The sequence below is a fragment of the Lemur catta genome, chromosome 8, assembly GCF_020740605.2.
Source record: "Lemur catta isolate mLemCat1 chromosome 8, mLemCat1.pri, whole genome shotgun sequence".
Classification (NCBI taxonomy): Eukaryota; Metazoa; Chordata; class Mammalia; order Primates; family Lemuridae; genus Lemur; species Lemur catta.
In genome coordinates this window covers 47,843,709-47,864,888 of record NC_059135.1, presented here as the reverse complement: position 1 = coordinate 47,864,888, position 21,180 = coordinate 47,843,709, and the positions used below count along the sequence as shown (strand labels likewise).

Below are 21,180 nucleotides of genomic sequence, written 5' to 3'. Positions count from 1 at the left end.
CCTCTATTTCTAGCTTGCTGAATGTTCTTATCATAAATGAGTGTTGGGTTTCCTCAAAACTTTAGATGCTTTTATTGCATCAATTGATAGGATCATATGATTTTTTTTCTTTAGCTTGATGGATATGGTGGATTTTATTTATTGATTTTTAAATGTTGAACCAGCCTTACATACCAGGAATAAATCCCACTTGGTTATGACGTATAATTATTTTTATACATTGCTAGATTCAGTTTGTTTATGTTTTGTTGAGAATTTTTAGTCTAAGTTCACGAAAGATACTATTCTGTAGTTTTGTTTTTTAATATTGTCTTTGTCAGGTTTGGGTATCAGGGTAATACTGACCTCATAAAATAAGTTGGGAAGAGTTTCCTCCTCTTCTATTTTCTGGAAGCAATTGTGTAAAATGGGTGTTAATTCTTCCTTAAGTGCTTGGTAGAATTCTCCAGTGAAACCATAAGTATTTCAAAATTTCCTTTTCCAGAGCTTTACAATTATGAATTCAACTTATCTGAAGGCTATAGGCCTATTCAGCTTGTCTGTCTTTATCTTGATTGAGTTTTGGTCATCTGTGGTTTCTGAAAGACTGCTTCATTCTTCTAAGTTGTCGAATTTATGAAAATAGATGTATAGTATTTGCTTATTATATTTTTATTTGTGCAAGTTCTAAAGTAATATCACCTATTTCATTTGTATGTTCTTTCTTATCTTTGTCAGTCTTGCTAGAAACTTATCGATTTCATTGATTTTTTTCAAAGAACCATCTTTTCATTTTATTGATTTTTCTTTGTTACTTTTCTATTTTCAACTTCATGGATTTTTGCTCTTAGTCTCTATCATTTCCTTCCTTCTGCTTGCTTTTGGTTTACTTTTCTCTTCTTTTTCTAGTTTCTTGGGTGAAAACTTATTTATTTGAGATAATTTGTCATTTATAATATAGGCATTTAGGACTGTAAATTTCCCTCTCAGCACTGCTTTAGTTATATCCCACATACTTTAATATGTTGTGCTTTCATTTTCATCTGGTTCTATGTATTTTTTATTTCCCTTGAGACTTTCTCTGTGATTCATGGATTATTTAAGAGACATGTTGTTTAATTTTCATGTTGTTTTCTATTATTAATTTCTAGTTTGATTTCATTATGGTCAGAGAACATATTGCATATGATTACAATTCTTTTAAATTCATTAAGGTTTTGTTTTATGGCCCAAAATATGATCTATCTTGGTGGATGTTGCATAGACATTTGAAAAAATATGTGTCCTGTTATTGAGTAAAGTTCTATAGAAATTAATTAGACTCTGTTGGTTGATTGTATTGTTCAGAGCTTCTATGTCCTTGCTGATCTTCTGTCTAGTAATTCTATCGGTTGCTGAGAGAGGAATGTTGAACCATAAATAAATGACCATAAATGATCAACCATAAATGATTGACTATAATTGTGAACTATCTATTTCTTTTTTCTGCTCTGTCAGTTTTTGCTTCATGTATTTTGAGGCTCTGTTGTTAGTGCAGAAACATTTAGAATCATTATATCTTTCTGGTGGATTTAAACTTTTATCATTATTTAATGTATCCCTCTGTAGTAATTTTCCTTGATCTGAAGTCCACTTTATCAGGTTTTAATATAGCTACTTTTGCTTTTATTTTTTAATCACTGTTTGCATGATATATTATCTTCTATCCTTTTACTTTCAATCTACCTATGTCATCGATTTTGAAGTGAACTTCTTCTAAGTAGCATATATTTGGGTCATTTTTTAAAATCCATTCTGAAAATATCTGTCTTTTAATTGCTATATTTAGGCCATTTACATTTAAGATAAGTATTTATATGTTTGTACTTAAGTCTGACATTTCATTATTTATTTTCCATTTGTTTCTTTTGGCTCTTGTTCCTCCATTTCTCTTTTCTTGCTATCCTGTGGCTTACTTGAACATTTTGTAGGACCCCATCATGACTTATTTGTATTCTTTTTTATTATATATCTCTGTATAGTTTTCACAGTGGTTGCTATGAGTATTACAATGCTATACAAATGTGACTTATGACAATTTATTGGTATCATCAGTTAGCTACTTCAAGTGAAATACAAATACCTTATTTCCATTTGGATTCTTTTAACTTCCCCACTTGTAAAGACAATTGTCTTTAGCATCAGATGGTTATAATTTTTGTTGCAGCCATAAAATGTGATTTATAAAACTCATGAGGAAAATGGTTATGTGATGATTGGATTAATTTTATGTATCAACTTGACTAGGTCACTGGATATTCAGATATTTGGTTGAACGTTATTCTGAGTATTTCTATGAGGATATTTTTGGGTGAGTTTAACATTTCAATTGAAAGGCTAAGTAAAGGAAATTGTCCTCCCTTATGTAGGTGGGCCTCATCACTTGATGGCCTGAGTAGAATAAAAAACTGATCCTCCCTGATTAAGAAGGAATTCTTCCTTCCTGCCTGAATGCCTTCCAGCTCTGACATCAGATTTTCCCTATTTTCAGACTCAAACTGAAACATCAGCTCTTCCTGGGTCTTGAGCCAGCTAGCCTTCCGACTGGAACTACCCCATCACTTCTTTTGGTTCTTGGGCCTTTAGACTTGGACTAGAACTATACCATCAGCAATTCTGGTCTCCAGCTTTCCGATTGCAGATCTTGAGACTTGGCAGCCTCCATAATTGTGTGAGCCAATTCCTTTCTCCTATTGTTTCTGTTTCTCTGGAGAACCCTGACTAATACAGGTAGTTTATTACTTACCACATTTCTACTCTTTCCATTATTCTTTCTTCCTTCATGACTAAAGCTTCAAGATTCATTCTTTTATCATTTCCTTTGCCTAGTACAAACCCCATACCATGTAATGATACAAACTTACTTTCAGGCAGCATAGAATGAATCTTTCCCTGGAGCTGCTTGTAAATTTGGGGTGGGATACAGAGAGTGCTTATGGGCTTACATGGTACCACGGCTCAGGTAGGATGCTTTATGGCCTGCTATCACTTCTGCACATAGTGCAGCACATCTGATGAGGTATTACTATGCCTGTTTAGTGTTTGGTCATTAGTATATGCAGGCACTATGAGGTGTTTCTTTGTCATGGCACATGAGAAACCTTCTCCTGCCACTGCCCCAATCCAACAGGAAAGGCTTTTTCTCTGTTCTTCTCAAAGGCCCCTCTGTGGTTCTCAAGCTCATGAAGCAATCTCTGCACTCACTAAGCCCACAGGAAATCATAAGACTGCCTCAGGTCCATCTGCCCACCCTTCCTAGAGGCCAAGAACACAAGGATCTTACTGTCTTTGTGGGCTCTAAGAGGGATGGAAGGATTCAGCTACTTAGTCCAGAAGCCAAGACCCATCTGTGGTTTCTGTTATTTCTACTTACCCTGTGAAAGTGGATGGGGAAAGGAGTAGGGATCTTGTACATAAGTTACCTAAGCTCTCATTGCTTCCCCCTGATTCTCCCTTCTGTAGCCCAGAGTATTCACACAATAGCTCTGGGAAAGGGAGTTTTCTGCTACTTATCATAAGTTCCTCACTTAGGAAGAAAATCACATTGGCACATTGATGCATACACACACTCTCTCTCTCTCGCTCTCTCTAATAGCTGAATGGTTTTAGGTACATCCTAAGAACCCTCCTGTTGTTCCAAAAATTGAGATATAAGAGTTCTGTAAACACTGAATTCTCAATTTGGTGGAAGAACTTCCAGCGGTTAGGCTCACATCTCAGCCATTACCCTGTGGACCCCACTCTCACCCACGCCAACCCCAATACTATAAAACTGACTGAGAAGACGGGAAGCCACCTCTTAAGTTTACAGTTCTTGATAAGAATATCTCTACTACCACATTTTTTTTCCCTATGAGGGAGAAATGGGCTACAATATTCCCTCCCTGTATTAGTTTTCTAGGGCTATTGTAACAAAGTACCACAAACTCGGTGGCCTAAATGACAGAAATTTATCCTCTCACAGCTCTGGAGCCTTGAAGTCAAAAATCAATGTATCGGTTGGGTTGGTTTCTTCTGAGAGCTGTGAGGGAAGGATCTGTTCCAGGCCTCCCTCCTTGGCTTGTAGGTGTTAGCCTTTTCCCTGTGTCTCTCTCCACGTCCTCTTCTTTCCATATATGTCTGTTTCTGTGTCCAAATTTCCCGTTTTCATAAGGACATCACTCATAACGGATTAAAGCCTACGCCAATGACTTGGCTTTAACTTAATTATCTCTGTAAAAACCCTAACTCCAAATAATGTCACATACTGAAGGACTGGGGGTTAGGACTCCAACACATCTTTTTTTTTTTTTTTTTTTTGGTAGAGGAACACAATTCAACTCATAATACTCTCTAAAGCCAAGTGATGGGCAAAAAAAAGGAGACTGGTATTTTGTTCCCTGATTAGGTGCCGCTTTGTCAGTGGGCTGGCTAGCCTCCCCTGTGCTACCTGAGCAAGAAAGAAAAGCTCCCCAGGTCCCCTCCACCTCTACCTGCCTGGGCCCCAGCAGCTCCAGGTTTTCAAGAGAAATGTTAATTCTCAGGTAGATTCTGTATGTGCCCTCAAGCCCCAGGAGTTGGTATGAATGAAAATAGAGGATGCAATCTTGAAAGAGGCACATATGGGGGAGGAATGGAGCCTTTTGCTACCAGCTGGGGGGTAAACCAGAAGATGCAGCTATCTCACAAGAGACCACGAATGCCTAACGGACCCCAATGCCTAAGGGACTGTCTGGAGGAGCTCTTCTTCCACAGGGTCTGTTAGGAGCACCTGTGACCCACAGAGACTGCCAGAACACCAATCACCAACTAAGAACAGCACCACAAGCTTGCCACGACTGTAAGGTAACCTCCACCCTTGCAACCCTCCACGGTTTCCCACCCCTGACTGGGGGGTGGAAATCAGGCTGAGGAAGGGGCAGAGCGGGAGCCCTCCACTCTGAGTTCCAGGGTCTGTCTAGCCAAATCTTAATTTGGCAATGAAAGGATGTTTTTATAAATAGAACTGACTCTTCTAAATCAAAGAGTCTTTCTGAACATACAAAAGTGAGAAATTGTGGGCTGAGAGGGTGTTAAGGGAGCTTCTACCCGGCAGGAAACAGAAATTTGATAGATCAAAACTGAGGAAGGTGACAGGAAAAAATAAAATGATGTCAGGCTTGCTCCTCATTGAGCCGAGACTCTAAAGAGTAGATAATGTGCACATGCACACAGAACAGCAGTAAGGTATATTCCACTTCAGTTGCTGCTGTTTCACTTAGTATTATGTCATAGACAATTTCCCCTGCCATTAGATATTCTTCAGAAATATAATTCTTAATGACTGTAGTGTCTATAGACATTTGCACTCTAACAGAGGTAACTCAAACCTTTACTCGGGCTGTTACTTGCTCTCTGATATAGGTATCAGTTTTTAACCTAACACTAACTATGTTTTAACCTGTAAATTCAAGTACATTAATGCATCTGTGAGTAATTATAATTATCATAATAACAAATAAATAGAAAATAGAAAAGTGATTTTTTTTCATTATTGTAAGTATGTATCTCATACCCTGTACGTTCTTTTACTTTCTTTACTTACTTTCTTTTACAGCATGTTAAGTATTGGTTGGAAAAAATAGTTAAATAAAATTAAACCATATACTGAATAAGAAGTAGTTAGGTTTAGCTTGATATGTAGAAATTATTTATTTATAGCACACACACAAAATCAAGAACTATGTCACAGCACTGAGTGAAATTCCAACAAATGGGCTTCTCTGCTTCCTCTCACTCCAAGTTGAGGCCTCATTACAGAGCAAACACTTGCCAGAGTGGAATGTGGAACTCTGCCACCACATTTGGGAGGAGGTTTATCTTGGCCTCCCACCTAAAACCTGGGTAAGAGGCCCACCTTTTGCAGAAATCTTCACCACGGGTAACAGTACATTTCACATTTTTCTTTAGTTCCGACACAGTGAGGCCACCTAATGACCAGCAATGTGGAGGAGGAAGGGCTGCCTGAGGATAAGATAAAGGATGTGAAAGATTGTTTAGAATTCAGGGCAGAGGCAGGAATGTAACAATTCCTGAGCTTCTGCTTCTATCCAGCCCACAAGGAAAGGGTGAGAGGCAGGTGAAAGTGACGATGCTTCCGGAGTTCAGAGGTAAGCCTTGTTGGTTTTGGCAATGTGTGTTCCTATTGTTAGAACACCCCAGCACACTGCTGGCAACTCGCAAAAAGAATATGACAAATCTAACATGCAAGATTAATGCTCCTTCCTGCATCATGGGATGTTATAAATAAAGCTGTAGCTTTTTATATACTGTCAAGCGGTATGCCACCCCAAAGAAAGCAGATAAAGGAAACCCAAGGAAACCTAATTTTGAGAGAAGGGGGAAAATGACATCATTGATCCATTTTAAATACATTTCAAAATACATTTGGAAATGTTCGCTCACTCTGGGCATATAAGAATATACATATTGTGTATGGGGGGCGGGGAGCCTGCGTGTATATCTGAGTGCATAAAAACTATTCTGAAAAGACAAACAGCTCACAGATTCTACCTGCAGGGAGAAGAATACATATTACTGTGGTGGTAGTGTTAAGGTAAAAGTTAAGTCTTGCCCTAAATCTTTCATTTTTGAAACCAGAACCATCACGCTCCATGGCGCAGGAGCCCGGGGCGCTGCCTACCTGCACTGGCGTTGGCGCTGGGGCTGGCCTGAGCCAGGGGCGGGGGCTGCCCATCACTCAGCTGTTTCACCCGTTTGCGGTGGGATTTGCCGTTGGAATGGACTTGGGCTTGGGCTGCGGAGTTCAGCTGGATGTTGCAGACCTCACAGAAGGAGAACAGAATCTTCTTTTTCTCTTTGCTCAGTTGGTCCTCAGGCCTGTCGTTCTTTATCCCCTTTTCTTCAAAGCCCCGTAGAAAAGTTGCCATATTCATAATTCCATCTTCAAGGTGGTTGTCAGGACTTAAGGAGTACTTCATACCTGAAATACAAAAAAAGCACAAGTGTTTGTGAAATTATTTGTGGCTTCTTATTTTCTAGTATGATTACAATTAGTTTTTTAATGGTAAGGTTTAGGCTAAAAGTCTCCCAGCTACTCAGTGGTCACTCCCGGAAAAAGTCAGCACAGTACGTAACTAAGCAGGTACAGTATTTGAAGATGAGTTCCCTCTGTTCCCAAGCATTTTATATCCCATCCTTGCCCTTCCCTCATCACCTCTCACTCCCTTTGCCTCTTTAATTCTTTCTTGCCTATGACATCTTAAAAGACCCATTGTCCTCTCCAGAGAACTCATTCTGACCCTGGACACAAGGTGGGAGCTGGTTATATGCCCACATAGGCTACATGATCTCCCTGCATAGCACCTAGCACAGTGAGCATTCCATAGGTATTTGTGCAATTTATGTCTGTCTTCCCGTTAGAGTATGAGCTCTGTGAGGACAGTGACCTCATCTCTGGATATCCAGGACTGCAGTGTTACATAAAAGGCTTTCAAATATGCACTGAAGAAAGGAATAAATGATGTTATCAACCCAGAATTGTGAAAATGTGTATGTGTAAATACACATGTGTATACAATCCACACACACCTGTATACATGCAAACAGACACATGCCCTAACTGCGGGGGATGTAACAGAGACCAAAACACAGTATGTCTGTAACTTACATTGGGTTGTGTTCTAAAGCCCCTTTATAAGTCAGCCAATGGGGATCTGGACATACTTTCTTATAGATGTAGCGAAACAGTTTGTTTTTATGTTTCCAGATTAGCCCATAGACATCAATTTAATCTTGGATGAAGTCGAAATGCAGAACATCTGAAATACAAAATAATAGAAATAGAATATTCTGATAAACTCATAATTGAAAAAGAATAAAACAGAATAAGACATAATTTTGTTTAAGTGCTGGTGTTTTTCTTCATTTATTTAGGTAAGGATACACTGATGGATTATAACCTAAGGGAGGATTTCAAAGGGATTTCTGAGTACCTTGATATCCTTGGATGACGAAGATTGCCTTGGCTTTTTATTTTGTTCAGTGCCACTTTAAAATATGTAATTTTTCATTTTAGTTAATACCAGGATTACCAGCATTTTCATACTTATCATTGTGATTATGACAATGTTTTTGGTTTGCAATATGAATAAAGAGATACTCTCAAAGAAGAAGTGGGGAGCAATTTGGTGAAGATCAAGGAAAAAGGGTATATGTAAGAAAGAACAGGCTGAGGTGAACATGCTGTGCCATGAGGGCTGAACAATTTATATACAGGAAGGGTGGTGGCTTGTGAAGGGTTTCTATCTAGGGGACAAACTCAGGGAGCTGAAAGATACTGGCTTTGAACAGCTCTTTTGCTCCAGGTTGGCCTGGAGCTCTATAGAAAGGAAGGAACAATGAGGGACAAGTCCATATTTGGAGTGTTCACAAGTTGCATGTTTAAAATTCAGAAAAGGTATGGCCATAAAAACAGATTCTATGTACAGCATTCCAAAAAATACCTTATTTACACTGATACACCCGATTGTGAAGGTTGTTTGAATATTGCTAATTTTGATATATAAAACCCATTTGTCCCATATATTACTTTACTCTGATGCCACCACTTTAAAAGGGACTCCAGTGTACATAATTTTCCAAGTTAATCTATTCCTTCCAACTATCCACATAGGCAGTTCTCTTCCTTAAAATCTACTCACATAAAGCATAAGTCAGGTTTAAGATATTCCTTTAGATAAGGTACAGAAAATAATTCAGTTATAATTGAAATGTGATTTGCACACTTATATATACTTATATATATATAATTTATATATTTTTGCTTTTATTCCTTAAATCCAAAATATTATAGCATCACAAAGCCATTTTTCTCATAAAACTTTAGAAAATATCAGTGTCATATAAAAGTTATATTCAGACATATTACTCTGCATCTTCTCATAAAATATTAAAATATGCTATAAGAATTAACTGAAATAATTGATCAAGAGATAAATAATTTTTAAAATGAGCTCATCATTAAAATACTGTTCCCTGTGTAGAAAACTAATCTACAGTGAAATATTAATATATGAAAAGCCAATAACTTTTAACCTTGCAAAGCTTACTCAATCATTGAAACCTAGGTTTATATTTTGACTCAAGCCACTAACGTCTTTGACTCAGCAGAGAACTGTTGACAGTTTTATAAGAACATTGAACCTCTTGGAGGCATTTGGCCTTGCCCATGCTGTGAATGAACACATGGTACTTCACAGAAACAGGACATACACCATAGTGTTCCATTTTAAACTTGAAATCTAAAAAATGACTCTCTTGTTTGCAATGTCTTATAAAAGATAAAACCAGCTTACCTGTGTTTTCCTGATTGCCACGTGTCCTTTAAAAATTATACTTTAGATAAATTTATTTAAGTATACATATTTTAAGTAGGAAGAACCCTTTAAAATAAAATGAATGTCTCTTCTAGAATTCTCCTATAACCTCTTCAGAGTACCAGCACCTTCCATAATCTGTCATCCTTATTCTACCTTCTCCCAGGGTTATACTCACTTACAGATGACCTCCTAAGCCTCCACACCACATCGACGGCCCACTTTAGTGAGGGTGCAATGCCTAGGGGTGGGGTATGCATTCTGTCCACCAAATCCCACCTCATTAGTCCTAATTCTGGCTTCATCCTTCCTTCCCACTCAGGGGAAGAATAAGGTCAGCTCCCATTCACGGGCACTTGCAACCAGAGTGCATTTAGTTATAGAGTTCTTGGGAAAAGGACCAAGAGGTAGAAAGGCAAGATATCAGAGTCTCAACATCCACTTTTGGCCTGAGATGATATAATTCCTGGGCTTATAATATGTGTAAATGTGATAACATTTATAATGTCAACTTTCTGGCTAAGGGGAAAGTAGCAGAGAGTTTAAATGGAAGAAGAGAGAAAAATCTCACTTCCTAATTTAAAATTCTTTTTCAGACTATCTTAAATTACATGTTTCACTTGCATGAGGCAGAAGGTCTAGGGGGGTGTCTGATTTTAAACAGAGCAGTGGGCAGCATTCTACTTTGGACCACCAAGAATGAGAGTAAGAAAAGTAGGGATAATTGGACCAATATTCTATGCTTTTTTTGTATTATTTTATCAGATTAGATGGCCAATGACTTAACATTATGAAAGAAGAAGATATTTGGTGCAGGTGAAGGAATGAGGAAAGATTGGTCCTTGAGTTGCTGCTTTTGGGGAAAAGGGCTGATGGATCCAAACTGGACAGTCAGTGAATATCTAAGGAAGTGATTTTAAATAACCAGGCGGTGATTCATCAGGAAAGTTTTCTAATATAACCACTTTCCTTGGGACTGTCCCTGACCCACACAGTTATCCAAGTTTTAAAAATAATAATTTGAAAATAACAGGAAACTGACTCAGACGTAAAGACATCTCTGTTGCACATGTAGAGAAATACTACCTTTGACACGGGGTGGCGGCCTCAGATGGAGAATATGGAAGAAGACTGCCCCTCTTCTAATGTGTGGAAAGGCTCTGCCTCCACCCTGTGGACTTGTTGTCTCATTCCTCAACTCAAGTCAGTCAGCGTTGTCCACTTCCCATTCATTCCTTACCCCCAACAAGCCAGCTCACAGCTCCTCTCCGAATGCAGTGCTTGCCTTTGAAGAGTCACTGTGAACATTCCCTAGGACAAACCCAGATGGCCCCTCCCCGCTTTGCACTCTTCTTCATCCCTTGCCAGGGCCTCTCCCTGCACCTGCACTCCTGAAGCAGCGTGTTCATGTAGCCGGCGTGACACACACCCTTGTATTATTGTTTTCATTATTTATATAGTTTTATTACATTTATATAGTTTACTTATTTACTCTCTCATTTCAGTAAGTGCTTATTGACCATGTAGGTGCTGGATGCCAGGGGGCAACAGTGAACAGGGTGGCTGGGACCCTATGGTCCCATGAGAAATACAGAGGAGAAAACAAGAAATTACAACACAGTACAATAAATACTTTGGAAAAATCTACATTTTCCTCCCTTGCTAGATTTCAATGTCCTTGAGTATAAAAACTATGCTTTATTCATCTTTGTGTTTTCAGCATCTAAGATCGTGTTTAGTACAAAACAGGCACTTAAAAAATATTGGCTGAGTAAATGAATGCATTGTATTTGGGGGGGTGTAGTGTGCATGTGTACAGTATGTATGGTGGTGTGGGGGGGTATATTCAGGGAGTAGTGTGTAGCGTGTGGAGGGTATGAGTGTATGGTGTGTTCGGTGTATGTGATGTGTGGTTTCTGTGTGGTATATGTGTGTGGTGTGGTGTGTGTGTGGTGTGGTGTGTGTGACATATGTGGTATATGGTGAGTGTGGTGTATGTGAGGTGTGTGTGCTGTGTTTGTGGTATACGGGGTGAGTTGTATGTGTGTGTGTGGCATGTGTGAGATGTGTGTATGGGGTATGTATGTTTGGTATGTTTGGTGTATGTAGTGTGTGGTTTGTGGGTGGGGTGTGTGAGGTATATAGTATGTGAGGTACATGTGGGGTATGTGTGGGATGTGTGTAGTATATATGGTGTGTGGTATGTGTGTGTGGTGTGTGTAGCACTGGTTGTGAACACAGTAACCAAGGTCAATGTTTTCTAATTATTTTAGCTTACATGTGGGCTCAGCACACAGCTGTTTGCATCTTGAGATTAGGAACAATAATAACAGTGTACTCCCCAAGGAAAAAATACCACCACTCATTTCCAAACTAAAGCCCCAACTGTTTAGGACAAAGTCATTCACGCTTTGACTAAAAATAAAGCTCCAAGTTAAAATTCTATTAGGGTAAGTCACACACTAACATGTGCCAACATCCATGTGACATTAGCTCTTTCCTACACTCAACTTGCGCAGGGAATGGAGCACTGGGTATGGCGGGAAAGTTTGGACAACACTTAGTGAAGACAAAAACACATAGACAGAGAACATTCAGGGCTCTGACACTGATTCTTGCTCACTTAATTATGTTGAAAATGCCTGATACTGACTCTTAAACTTCAACTTCAAAGGAGGGTAAAAAGTTGAGTTCTGAGTACCAGGCTACAGACAACTCCTTTCCCCAAAATAGAGTTTTGGAGAAAATTATGAGGTCAATGGAGCTTGTTCATTTTGTTGTATGTTTCAGTATTTATTTCATAAATGGATCCAGATATGGGAGGCCGTATGTGATTGAAGTCAACTAGACAATCATTTATTAAACACTGACTATATACAACACCCTATCCTTGGCCCTGCGGTGGCTATGGTGGCTAAGGAAATGTATAAAATAAAGAACTTTGAAAAATAAAAAGCCTATAATAAACTAGAAGAGCTAATCATTCTGCTACTCATAGTTAAGGAGAGTGACTATGGAGAATTCTTTGCATAGTAGTCCCCAAAGTACTTTCAGCACACTTCTACAGCATTTTATAATAGCTTTATTACATTGGAATGAAATTATTTCTTAGCATTTAATTTCACTAGACTGTTCATCTGTCTCATTTCTCCCCCAGTCACCTACTGGCACTTTGTCGAGTGCTAGTGAAACAGATTTTAATGGTGTCCCCTGGTCTAGTGTGAATCCCAAGAGACTTTGACAGCTTACTCAAATAGCTGAACAAGAAAAACTGACATTTTCAATGCTTCTCGTAGTTTGTTTCCCTTGAGGAAAAGTTTTGAACCGAGCTTTGGGGGCACACTCCTTTATTTTAGAGAAAACATCGTAGAGGATCTTTCTCTTACATGAAGGTAAAGCATAGACTCTATTCTGTAATGGAGACTCCGGAGATAACATGGCTCCAAGGAACTTAATCTGCTTTCCATAATCATATAAAAAGTTGTCTTCACTGTGGCACAGCAGCCTCTCTGCAAATTATGTTTTCTTTCACAAAATATTTCTTTCCTGAAAGTGGATTTAAATTGCATTGTCCCTGAAAGTTTTTGTTAGATACTGGAAGATGAGCGTGTTTTCTTGTGCAAGCAGTTAACCACAGGAGATTAGCAGGGACTGGAAGCTATAGGAAGAATGTGAACACATCTTACCCCAGAAAGAACATCCTGCGGTTGCTGAAGCTCACACTGGACTATACTATATAAGCCCCATGTCTTGAGTTCATTCCAGATTGAATAAACCCAACTTTGGGGGAAATAGTGATGTTGTTCTGGATTATCCTAAGGACTAAGGGGAAAGGCTACACCTCTGTGGATGGGTGTAGAAAGGAAGAGATGTTTCAGCTGTCAGTCTTACCAGGAGATGGACATTCAGAGGTATGAGCCTGTGAGACTGGCCCCGGGCCTGGGGGGACAGGAGGTGAATGACCCAGATGTAAGAGACTTGTTCCAGGCATTCTTGTTGTGGGAAGGTAAGCTGACCCCTGAACATGGAGACAGGCCTGAGACTGGGCAGAGACGACTTTGCACAATAGGAGCACCTAAGGAGGACTTTCGTCTGTGAACTCAGGGAACCTCTAGATCTAGTTACAATTGCTGAGTTCTCCTCTTGTATACTACCCCTGCCCCTACTTTTCTTTTAATCTCCGAGCCATCAATAGGGCATGTGAACATCACATGCATTGTGCAAGAGTCTGGGATGGCACCTGGGATGACAGTCACATATGGGAGAGTAGCAGCAATGGGCTGAAGGATGCTGGTGACCAACAAAAGAGGAAGGCAGTGTTCCAGAACAAGGCAGCTGGTCAAGATGTCGAACAACAACTGGCTTGGGATATATCAGGGACTCAAAAAATGCTCAGGAAGGGCAAACTGATAAAATACTGGAATTCTTGCATCAGCTAGAGATTTGAACTATTTTTTAAAATTAGTTAATAAGATATATGATGGGTAAATAGGCTGGGACATTTGAGTAACCTAAATATAAAGAAAATGATGTTATTTTATTCTCATTTATTATTGTAGATTCAAAGCCAACCAGATGTGTAGCATTTAGAAGGTGCTCCATAAATCTTTGACAAAAATGAAATAAATGCTATAATTAATTTAGCTGCAGTTCAGCTTCAGCCAAAAGCTGCTAGTTAATTTGGCCTTATCCTTCAGAAGACTCAATAATTGAACGTCTGCACAGATCAATCTCTTTTCTGGCACTCTTGATCTTCAGAGTACTCCAAGTTACCATCAAATATAAATAGCATACCAATGTCAACAAATGAGAACAAGGAATGTATTTTGTTCTTAATGTCAGAATATCAACTGTGTATGTGCATTTCAGATAAAACTAGGAGTGAAAATATTCTTATATGCTTAATACATTGAAATTCTACCAGTAGAAGGAAAAATGTACATTTCTTATTACAAGAATAAAACATTGTAATAATTAATGTTAATCATAAAAGCTGTTAATGTCATATAAAAAACAATTACCAAAATTTTCAATAAGTTAAATAAAAAAATAGATTGACAGGTAAATATAGCAGTAGCTAAATAACATAAAGTTATTTTGAGCTACAGATATTTATAAACCATTAAATAATGTTAGATAGAAATTAGATTATAGCATAATTCTAATCTTTGTAGGATTACATGGTATACTAGCTTTCATGATATTAAATAACTATCTTTTCTTAACCCACTCATGTATTGATGCGCACTTGGGTTGTTTCCACATCTTTGCAATTGTCAATTGTGCTGCTATAAACGTTCTAGTGCAGATGTCTTTTACTCAGCCACAAAAAACAATGGTGATGTAGCACCTCTTATATTATCCTGGATAGAGCTGGAACCCATTCTACTAAGTGGAGTATCACAAGAATGGAAAAACAAGCACCACATGTACTCACCACCAAATTGGTATTAACTGATCAACACTTATGTGCACACATAGTAGTAATATTCAGCAGTTGTTGGCAGATGGGAGTGGGGAGGGGATGGGTATATTCACACCTAATGTGTGCGGTGCACACTCTCTGGGGGATGGACATGCTTGAAGCTCTGACTCGGGTGGGGCAAAGGCAATATATATAACCTAAACATTTGTACCCCCATAATATGCTGAAATAAAATAAAATAAATAATAAATAAATAAACAACTTTTAAACACTATATTTAATTTCACTAGGGCATGAACCTTTCTAGGAAAAAAATCTTATTTAGGAATTATTCTCATCTTTTGAAGATGAATTAAAAGCAAAATGTCAGCTTTGCTACCTCAAATTATTACCTCAAGGAGATAAATAATACTTATATGCATAATATGATATGCTTTTCTATTTTCTCATATGAAGATCTATTATTAAGGATGAAATCAGGCTTCATTCTTAGTCAAATATTGATTTTTACACTTGGAGTTTGGTATTCAACCAAAATGTGCATAGCGTACATCCCCAGCTGTAAGCAAGTACAATCCTTATTGACTGGGCTCCACAGCCTTCTTCATAGGAAGAAGTCTGGATCGATTCCATTCACCCTCTGCCCCTCCTAGCACCACTGTGCAGCACGAGACAGCAACAGAGCACAGGAGAGTGAACTTCATAACATAACCCAGCATAAAAACCTAAGCAAGGACAGATATTACAGCCCTGTTTCTCCCACTGCCGTTGCGGGGGCAGGAGTCCAACCACCAACACTTTCGTAAGAGGGCCTTGCAGGCAGTCCCCACAGGGCAACAGCTGAGTCTTCGTGTGAGGTGGGAGCACAGTCTCCACCCGCTGTTGAACCTTTTAGAGGTAGAAGGGAACACAGGCAATTGGACCAATGGCTCCACGCAAGACAGATCCCACCACCAAGGAAGTAATATTTTTAGTTCATGGAATTCTCAGGTCATCTTTAAAAGTTTACAAACAAGAATGGTGTTTTCTGGCTTTTGCTATGTAGGAAAGCATAGGCAGAGTCAATTAAAGCAAACATATTACACAGCCTATTTTTATTTCCAGTCATAGTCTCTATTCCATCTAGACACATTTTTACAGTTATTGCATTTTTATTCATTATAAAAGTAATTTATATCATTCTAGAAATTTTGGAAAATACAAAGAACAGAAAAAAGATTGGAAGAAAATTTTCCATATTCCTACCAAAGTTAACCACATTTTGTTATGTTTATTTCTAGTCTTTTTGTTTGTTTGTTTATCGTTGACAACATAATAATCGTTCATGTTTATTTTCAGCCTTTTTTGTTTGTTTACAATTGACCCATAATAATAGCTCATGTTTATTTCTGGCCTTTTTAAATGCACATATTGTTTTCACAGAGTTCTAGTTAGATGACACATACTTTCTAAGAGTTAAAATATATAAATATATTACAGCTGAGCTCTTAAATTGATTATGCTTATCTACAATTTCATTAACAAGAAGTTGATATTTTTCCTCTGGTATGGATCAAATGCAACTGTAACAAGTATTCAGAAGAAGAGATACAGTGCTGTGAATTGATAGGGGCTGCCATGGCCAGGGCAGAACAACAGTAGGTATCAAATTAAGAGCTAAAGGATGAGTAGAAATAGAGGGAAGAACATTCCAGGCAAAGGAGATTCCATGTGCAAAGGTCCAGAAGCAAGAGGAAGAATGGCAGGTGCGACAAACCAAAAGCAGCCCAGTCCCTCCAGAGCAGAGAGAGCAAGGGGGAATGACGTGTGAAATAAGACTACCCAGTGGAGCAGGGCCAGTAATGCCTTTGCAGGCCAAGGGAGGTGTTGGTCTAGGGGAGGTACAGAAGTGCCTTAAACTGGGGGCCTGATGTGATGAGATTTGAGTTGTGAAAAACTCACAGTATAAGTATGTGAGATAAGGGGTATTTTAATTAGCTTGATTTAGCCATTCCACACGATATATCAAAACATCATATTGTGCAATATAAATATATGCAATTTTATTTGTGAATTTAAAAACTATTTTTTTTAAGTACCTGGGAAAGATTTTGAAAATACTGATGCGGTCAGGTGCAGTGGCTCATACCTATAATGCCAGCACTTTGGGAGGCTGAGGTGGGAGGATCTCTTCAGGCCAGGAGTTTAAAACTAGGCTGAGCAACATAGCAAGACCCAATCTTTACAAAAAATAGAAAAATTAGCCAGACATGGTGGCGCATGCCTGTAGTCCCAGTGATTTGGAAGGCTGAGGCAGGAGGATCACTTGAGCCCAAAAGTTTGACGTTGCAGTGAGCTACAATGATGTCACTGCACTCTAGCCCAGGTAATAGAGCAAGACCCTGTCTCAATAAGTAAATACATATAGATATATATACATACATAAAAATACTGATGCTAGGGTCCTATCTTTAGAGACTCAGATTTAATTGGTCTATGGTGGAGCCTGGATCTAACCTTCCCAGGCGATTCTAATGGGCAACCAAGGCTGAGAACTACTGCTTTAAAGATTTCACCTATTTGAAATTAGGCTCTGACCTAGTCTGGGGGCCCTGTCAGTAAACAGAATTTACGGTGACACCAGGAAGATATGGAAGGGGCATCAGATTGCTCCTTGTCAGAGAGCAAGCACCAGCACTTATGAAGCCTCCTTAGACTGCAACCCCCAGGTCCGACACAAAATTCCAGGATGTTTGTCCCAGAATCTTCTACTCAGGTCATAGAGGATTCCCTCTATCTTTAAGGCATGGAAATCCCAGAGAACTGGAAGCATGGGGCTTCCTGGCCCAAATCACAGCCAGGAAGTTAGAGTCCCATATCTAATTCTCATAAGCTGAGCCCAGCTCTCATTTCCTAATTTGTAGAATTTCTTTGTTTTTTTTAAACTTTTTATTTTTAAAAAAATTTTACTTTTATATATTCATGGGATAAAAGTGCAATTTTGTACAGTGATGTATTGTATTGTGCTGGGGTCAGGGCCTTCAGTGCATACATCACTGAAGCAATGCATATTGTACTCACCAAGTGACCTTCCATCATTCACTCCCATTTACCCTCCCCCCAGTCTCCAGTGTGCATCATTGCACATTCTGCTTCCATGTGTACACATTATTTAGCTCCCACTTATAAGTGAGAACTTGCAGTATTTGTCTTTCCATGTCTGAGTTGTCTTACTTAGATTAATGGCCTCTGGTTCCACCCATGTTGATGCAAAAGACATGATTTCATATTTTATGGCTGAGTAATATTCCATTGCATATATGCACAACATTTTCTTTATATAATCCTCCATTGATGGACACTTAGGTTGATTCCATATCTTTGCTATTGTGAATAGTACTGAGATATGCATACATGTGTAGGTATCTTTTTTATATATTGATCTCTTTTCCTTTGGGTAGATACCCAGTTGTAGTGGACTGCTGGATTGTGTGGTAGCTCTATTTTTCATTCTTTGAGAAATCTTCATACTATTTTCCATTGAGGTTGTATTAATTTATATTTCCACCAACAGTGTATGAGTTCCCTTTTCTCCCCATCCTTGCCAACATCTGTTATTTTTTTGTCTTTTTAATGATAGTCATTCTGATTGGTGTAAGATGATATCTCATTGTGGTTTTAATTTGTACTTGTAGAATTTCTTTAAATAACCTCACACTGCCTCTGCTTCCTCCTGTTCTCTGACTTTCACACCTCCATCCCGCCTCCTTGAATTAATCTTTGCTTGGTTCCCAACACCTGCCTGGAACTGAACTGAATGTGCCATGACCTTGTTTGGAACTCATCCTTGGCAATAGGCAACTTCCCCACTAATTCCCTTCTCTCCCAATCAAGAAAGCTTTTTATTCCAAACATTACAATAGGATATTCTTCCCAATCCTTCCTGGGAGCTTTGTTGATAATACATATTTGGACAATCAAGTATATGTAAGCTTAATTTTTCTAAAAGTAACATTTAAAAATATTTGAAAAATTTTAATTTAGGATAACTTGTTCCCAAAGAAAACTGTTTTCTTAGACACTGTGTTGGCATAGTATTTGTAATAAAAATAACCAAATTTACATACGTTGGTCATGTGATTAATCAGCCAAATCAGGGCACTTTTCTCCAGGAAAAATGCTAAATTGGATAGGCCCAGTTAAGAGATGCCAACTGGGACTGCCCCAGGTGACATGGAGCACACAATCTCCCCATGCTTACAATATACTGCTTTGTGACATGAGGCCTTTAGAGATAAGGAAAGTCTTTGAAAGCAAAAATTCACCCTAGACTGTTCACATGTACTTTCTCAACATTTCTTACATAAATAAATCTTTAAATTTTATGATTTCTCTGAAGGACTAATAACTAGATTTTATTATTACTTTCATATCTACTAGAATACACTTAAAATACATATGCCTTGAATACATCTATAATTGAAAATTATAGATTTTATTTTCTTTTAGAAAACAAAACGGATTAAAAAATCTTGATCTAGTTGTGTCTTAGTATTTTATTTTAAAAATTGCTTTCCATTTTCTTATTACAAAACTAATGTGTTTATGCTCCCAATTAATCTGTAGGTTCAATGAAAACTTAACCAAAATCCCACAGGTTTCCTTTTTGGAAGTTGACAACATGATTCTAAAAGGTGTATGGAAGTTCAAAGAACCAAGATTGTGCCAGAGCAATTCTGAAGAACAATAAAGCTGGAAGACTTACACTTCCAGATATCACAGCCTATTATGAGGCTATAGCAATTAAGACAGTCTGATTTGGCGCAGGGAAAAATAACCTGACCAGTGATACAGAAAGGAGAGTCTAGACATAGACTGTGAGATAGATAGACAGATATATAGATTGATTCACCTGATTTATGACAAAGGTGGCAATGTAGTGGTGAAAGGATAGTCATTGCAATAAATGGAATAGGTTGATTAGATACCCATACTGGAAAAAAAGTATCTTGATCCCTACCTCATACTATATATCAATTCTAAAAGATTGTAAACCTAAATGTTAAAGGAAAAATAATAAAGTTCCCAAAGGAAAAGATAAAATAATATTTTCCTGACTTTGGAGTAGGCAAAGACATAAAAAGTATTATTAGAAGAGAAAAATGTAAATTGGAATATATTAAAATTAAAACTGTTTCTTCATCTAAAAACACCATTAAGATATTTAAAAGGCAACTCACAGAGTGGACAAAAATATTTGCAATATGTATATCCAACAAATGACTCCTATATGACTTTCAAATGACTTCTTGAAATCAACAAGGCAGACAATGCAATAGAAAAATGAACAAAAGTCTTGAATTCAGAAAAGACAATATCCAAGTGGCAAAGGCACTTAATCTCATTAGATATTAGAGAAATACAAATTAAAACCACAATATGATACCACTGCCCTCACAGAATGGTTACAATGAAAATGAAAGAAAATACAAAGTATTTGATGAAGATGTGGAGCAACCAAAACTTGTACACACTGGTGGAAGTACACATTGATACAGCCACAAGTATAAATTGATACAAACTGGCAACATCTACTAAGCTCAGCATGTGTATAATCTAAGACCCAGCAATTTTATGTAGAACAACAGAAATATGTAGATGTGTTCACCAAATGAACACATTCACTAGAATGCTCATAGAAGCACTACTTATAATAGTTCTGTCTGTCAACAGTAGAGTAGGTAAATATATTATATTAATCCCCACAAGGGAATAACATACAGTGAAAAGAATGAATGATTTACAACTACATGCAACAATATGAATGAATCTCAAGAATAATATTGAGCAAAAGAAGCCGGACCAAGAGCTTACAAATTATATGATTTCATCTATTCACATAAAGTATGAAAACAGGTAAAACTAATCAATGCTGTCAGAAGGCAGGCTTGTCATCAGCGTGGAGGAGGTGAACGTGGAGAGGGGTGGGTGATGACTTGAAGTGAGCACAAAATGGACTGATGATAACTGCTCTGAGTCTTGAGGTGAGTGCTGGTTACACAGGTGTGCTCCATTTGTAAAAATTAATTGATTACAATAGGTATACTTTTCTGGATGTATATTATACTTCAACAATTTTTTTTAAAGTTATACATTCAACCTAGAAAATTTGGCTTAAAGGAAGCAAATTAACGCTCCCTCACATCAACCACAAAAGTTGTGTACAGGCATACCTCATTTTATTACACTTCACTTTACAGTACTTCACTTTATTGAATTTTGTAGATACTGTATTTTTTACAAATTCAAAGTTTGTGGCAGCTCTGCATCAAGTGAGAATGAGTCTATTGGTGTCAGTTTTCCAACAGCATGTGCTCACTTCATGTCTCTGTGCCACATTTT

General features: G+C 38.0%; 1 protein-coding gene across 3 annotated transcripts in view; it reads right to left on the bottom strand.

The window, feature by feature from the left end:
* The window catches only part of ZNF385B (zinc finger protein 385B), a 362,512-nt gene that overhangs the window by 264,898 nt on the left and 76,434 nt on the right, over positions 1-21,180 (bottom strand). For all 3 annotated transcript variants that reach the window (XM_045559849.1, XM_045559852.1, XM_045559851.1), the window contains exons 2-3: positions 7,667-7,817; positions 6,680-6,979 (exon numbers count right to left, since the gene is read on the bottom strand). In XM_045559849.1, the coding sequence (XP_045415805.1) occupies positions 6,680-6,977 (298 nt within the window). In that variant the 5' untranslated portion in view covers positions 6,978-6,979; positions 7,667-7,817. The remainder of the gene's footprint in view (positions 1-6,679; positions 6,980-7,666; positions 7,818-21,180) is intronic.